Source organism: Humulus lupulus, chromosome 1 (genome assembly GCF_963169125.1).
Source record: "Humulus lupulus chromosome 1, drHumLupu1.1, whole genome shotgun sequence".
NCBI lineage: Eukaryota > Viridiplantae > Streptophyta > Magnoliopsida > Rosales > Cannabaceae > Humulus > Humulus lupulus.
The window spans coordinates 152,444,158-152,449,614 of record NC_084793.1 but is presented as its reverse complement, the minus strand read 5'-3'; the positions used below and the strand labels follow the sequence as shown (position 1 = coordinate 152,449,614).

Sequence of the window (5,457 nt, the reverse complement as noted above, 5' to 3'; positions counted from 1 at the left end):
TATTCATATCGTAGGAAGAGTCATTTGAAAGATCTTTTTAAATAATAAAAATATATTTTATTGCATCAATTTATTTGTATTAATTGCAATAACAATAAAATATTATTGTTTTTAGGCTCTAGTATTTTGTAAAGATGTTTGTTTTTGTAAATATTATTAGAATTTTAAGAGCTGATTGGTGTAGAATTTAAATACAATTTTTTTGATTTGAATACTTAAAATATAAATGGGCCCACCTAATAATTGATTGGTAGACTTTTTTCTAAAAATAGATCCAAAACCAATTTTTCAAAATAAAGTAGCATTGCATATAAAAATTGGAAATGATAATTTATCCGTATCTAGAAGTGCTTCAAGTTTTAGACTACAATAAATAGGACCCACGACTATTTTAAATATAAAACCACAAACATATCAACAACTTAAAAAGTCAAAATATTATTTTCAAATCTATTTAACAATTCAAGTATATTGTTTTTTAATATTTAACCGATCATCCCCTTAAGTATTGTTAAGTTTTGTTATCTCAATTACAACTAATATTCAAGGAAGAGGGAATCAAAGTTGTAATCACAATCCACTAGTGCAAACTTTCTTGTTTGGATAACACAATCATTTTTAATTTCAACATCATTTGGAACTTCCCTCGTTTTAATAACCTAAAAAAACTAATACTTGTATACATTTTCTCTTCAACAAAAATTAATGTTAAAATGTTAAAGTTACTTTTAGATGAGAAAGATAAGCAGTTTCAACAGTTCTAATTCTAAACTTAACAGATCGCATTTCAAAATGACACCACCTAATTTCAAGTATTATATTATGCAAAAAAAAAATTATTTGGTGCCATGATCAATGCGTAAATTTTGATGATAACTTGCTCGAACTTTAAACCTGACATCGTATTACGTTATCATTCTTTGTAAAATTTAGTGTTTCTTATACAAAATCACAGAACTCTAGAAAACAAAATTCGATGAAAATTTTGTACTATAGTTATTTGGAGAGTGGGGGAGAATAGAAATTGTATAGGAATCTTACAATGGTGGTGGGTCCAATCACCAAATCTTATGTGCAGTATTTTTCGGTACTCGACACATGATTGAGAACTAATGAGCTGTAGCAGTTGGGAACTGCACGATCGAATGGCCCCAAATACACACCATATTTTCTTTTCTTTTTTTGTTTTTCAACTAAAAAATAATGTAATCTTTCTGTGTTCGTCATTTCCAAATAAAAGTCAAGAAGTTATAACGGAAGAAACTTTGAAGCTTCTGCTCTTGCGTTTGACCCTCTCCAAAATTCCCACCATGCTTATTCATTAATTGAGCTTTATCCTTTTTTGCTCTCTCTCTCTCTCTCCCTCTTCAACTCCCAGTTAAGATAAACAGAGCCATCGAGCCCAGAATTTCTTATTTTGTTTGTTGTGATGTTATTTAGAAATCTACGTGTTCTGTCATCGAGCTCGTTTGTTATTTTAGCCGTGTCAACCTCTGCCAAATCCCACCCAACTTTCTATCTCGATCTCTCTCGATTTTGTTTGTTCTTGATTTATTTCAGAAAATAGCCAAAACCCAGATCCGTTTCGTCTCAAGTAGGCCATACCCTGTTTACCATTTATATTCTCGAATCCCCCCAGATCAATCCAAAAACAGAGTACGGAAAAGAGAAAAAATTACCCATTTGAAAGAGGCTCTTTTCTAATAACCCATCATGAACTCCAGTGACACCGCCTCCAATGGCGGATCATCACAATTCCAGATCCAAGAGAGTCGGACACTGCCCGACTTTTTGCAGAGCGTAAATTTGAAGTACGTGAAGCTGGGTTATCATTACTTGATGACCTACCTTTTGACTCTCTGTTTGGTCCCCATCATGGCGGCCATTGTCATTGAAGCCTCGCAGATGAATCCCAACGACATCCACCAGCTCTGGCTGCAACTCAAGTATAATCTGGTCAGTGTTGTAATCTGCTCCGTGGTTGTCGTTTTTGGGACCACCGTTTACATTACAACCCGACCCAGGGCCGTCTACCTCGTGGACTTCTCCTGTTATCGTCCTCCGAACAATTTGCATGTCAAATTCAAACAGTTTATGGATCACTCCAAGCTCACCGGAGACTTTGACGAGTCCTCCCTCGAGTTCCAGCGCAAGATTCTTGAGCGCTCTGGACTCGGGGAGGAAACTTATGTTCCCGAAGCTATGCATTCGATTCCGCCGAGACCGTCGATGGTGGCGGCACGTGAAGAGGCCGAGCAGGTTATGTTTGGCGCCTTGGATAACCTATTCTCCAATACCAATATTAATCCCAAGGATATTGGTATCCTCGTCGTGAATTGCAGTCTGTTTAACCCAACTCCGTCGCTTTCAGCTATGATTGTGAACAAGTATAAGCTCAGAGGGAACATCAGGAGCATCAATTTGGGGGGAATGGGGTGTAGTGCTGGAGTTATAGCTATTGATTTAGCTAAAGACATGCTCCAAGTTCATAGGAATACTTTCGCAGTTGTTGTTAGCACTGAGAACATAACTCAGAATTGGTATTTTGGGAATAAAAAATCGATGTTGATTCCTAACTGTTTGTTCCGAGTAGGTGGCGCGGCGGTTCTTCTCTCGAACAAGTCGTCAGACCATCACCGTGCCAAGTACAAGCTCATCCATGTTGTTCGAACTCATCAGGGTTCAGACGACAAGGCGTTTAAGTGCGTCTATCAGGAACAAGACAATCAGGGGAAAACAGGGGTGTCCTTATCAAAGGATCTTATGGCAATTGCTGGTGGAGCTCTCAAGACTAACATCACCACGTTAGGCCCTCTGGTCCTTCCTATCAGTGAACAACTTCTCTTTTTCGCCACTTTGGTTGCCAAGAAGCTTTTCAATGCCAAAACTAAGCCTTACATACCCGATTTCAAGCTCGCATTCGACCATTTTTGCATCCACGCAGGGGGCCGAGCAGTGATCGATGAGCTGGAGAAGAACTTGCAGCTTCGGCCAGAGCATGTGGAGGCATCGAGGATGACGCTTCACCGGTTCGGTAACACGTCCTCCAGCTCGATTTGGTACGAACTGGCTTACACTGAGGCCAAAGGAAGGATGAAGAAGAAGAATCGATTATGGCAGATTGCTTTCGGGAGTGGTTTCAAGTGTAACAGTGCTGTTTGGGAGGCCTTGAGGAACGTTAAGCCTTCTCCTAGCAGTCCTTGGGAGGATTGCATTGAAAGGTATCCGGTGGAGATAGTTGTTTAGGATCAAGTTAATAAGGAGTTTTTTATTAGAGAAAGTTGGTTCACCTTGTTTCTTTAGGGGTTATTTATTTATTGGCATGTTAAGTCATGTCCTATATTTATTATCTACATTCATGTACAATGTATTTCTCTTGTAAGGAATCTTGATTTATGTTCTTGAACCTCATCTATTCCAATTCTCATTTTTTAAGTCAAAATCTTCGCCAAAACGATAACTTTCCTTAGCGTGGAAAATCTTCATCTTCATGTTGTTATTTGATGCAGTACATTGCATATTCACACATTCTATTGGCTGAACCAATTGTATAAATATTTCTATATGTTCTTCAAAGGAATTGAGAGAGTGAATCAAATGGAGAGTACTTGAAAAAAATACTACTATGCTTAAATCAGTCAATGATTCTCTCATTTAAAACCACAATCATGCGAAAATACAATCAATCCAACAGGTCCCCTAAAATGATCGATCCCTTGTCTATTATTTATAGAAAAAGGAAATAAGTAAAGGAATTAGGAAGACTCTTTTTTATTGGTCCACGTGTTCATCTTCTTCATTCCTTCCTCTGCCTCCCCATCTCTTCTTTCAGAATGAGCTCTTCATTCATTCAATCAGAACTAACGAGCTCTTCGTTCTTTTACTTGCCATGTCATTAGGGAAATTATTCCTCTACACTCCTCCTCATTTCATGTATTATCGAAGAGTAAGAGATGAAACCACAAATAATCATAAGAGCATAGCTACAAGTGCACATCACACCATCCACTAGATTCCTTGTTCCCGTTGCCCACCATAGAAAAATTGACATCCTAAACCGGATAGCCGGACCTGATAACCACCACAAGGGGAGACTCATAACACTTCTTGTATACAGATGCTAGGTATTTACACCTACAGGTTAGTGGAAACCTGATCTACCTATAATGACACAGAGACTAGGTCGTGAAACAACAACATGCCCAAATCATGATCACTATGGCTCTCATCGGTATAACCAAATGCAGGTAAACATGAAAATAAATAAACATATTCCATTTATATTTTGGAAAATTGGGCAGCATAACAGCTGCATTTGAATAAAACCCACAAATCATAACCTTCATAAATAAGTGAACAAAATATATTTGGCACTCAGTGCCCTCAGAACAGGTTAGAAAACATGCAGATTAAGTTTTCAATTTTTCAAACATTTTACAAATATCAAAATTGGAATATGTTTAATGCAATTCAATACAAGTAAAATAAGTCCAATAGTCAAGTTGCGACCCTAACTTAGAATTTTCAATTCGAGTTCAAAGCGATGCTCCCAAGCTTAACGATGATCCTAGAGTGATTTAGTCCGATTTTAATATCACGCTTTTCCGATGTCCACAAAATAAGCAAATGTTTATCATCATTGCATTCCTTATTCAAAATCGTGTCCAACGACATATAATATGACCATATTTAAAATTTCAAGTTCCGGAATCCCACCCAAGCAGTGCACAATAGCGGTTGGTGGCAGTAGTGAGCGGTGTACCGAAAACGTTGACGAATTTATGCATGACATATATCAAAATGATCCTCTCGATGAGTACATCATGAAAGTATGAAAGTACAACTCCTTCGCCCAAATGACCTCCAGTGTCGCCGGAAAATGTTTTCAAATGGGCAAAGATACCCAAAATCTCACCGAAGAAAAACGGTGAGTTGTCCAGAATGACTTAGTGGGCAACGTTCATTTCTTCATGTTGGTTCCAACGGTGCCACCCACTCACAGAACGGTGGTCTAAGTTGGCCGGAAAATGGAGCGAAGTTTTGACGACTAAACTTTGACACCTCTGTTCGTGTGCGTCTTAAATCTGATGGTCTTGGGATTTTGGGGATGGGTTTGTCGTCGACCACTAGTGCTCTAGCTCTAGCACGTGTCAGAAATGGTGGTCGGCGGTGGTTGGGTCTGGTGTCCTTGCCGTGACTTGCCGAGAGAAAGGCAAGTAAAGAAAAGTAAAAGAAGAAGAAGAAGAAGAAAGAAAAGTCGGGGAGGGAGAAGAAAAGGAAGAAAATCTAAATATATAATTTTTTTAAATAAGTGGGTCCCATCACATATATATAATTTAATAATTTTTTTTCTTCACTTTTTGACTTTTCAACCTGAAAGGTCTCAGGTTTTACATGTGGACTAGAAAGGATAAGATATCTTACGAAAGAAAGAGGAGTTTTGACTACCGATTTAAT

General features: G+C 38.0%; 1 protein-coding gene across 1 annotated transcript; it reads left to right on the top strand.

The window, feature by feature from the left end:
- Positions 1-1,153: 1,153 nt before the first annotated feature.
- On the top strand, positions 1,154-3,406 carry LOC133799317 (3-ketoacyl-CoA synthase 4-like). Its single transcript, XM_062237340.1, has one exon. It carries the CDS (start codon positions 1,714-1,716, stop codon positions 3,244-3,246), a length of 1,533 nt encoding a protein of 510 aa, XP_062093324.1. The 5' UTR covers positions 1,154-1,713; the 3' UTR covers positions 3,247-3,406.
- Positions 3,407-5,457: the final 2,051 nt, after the last annotated feature.

Coding starts and splice junctions, on each gene's coding strand:
- LOC133799317 (XM_062237340.1), top strand. CDS start 1,714: ATGAACTCCAGTGACACCGCCTCCAATGGCGGATCATCACAATTCCAG.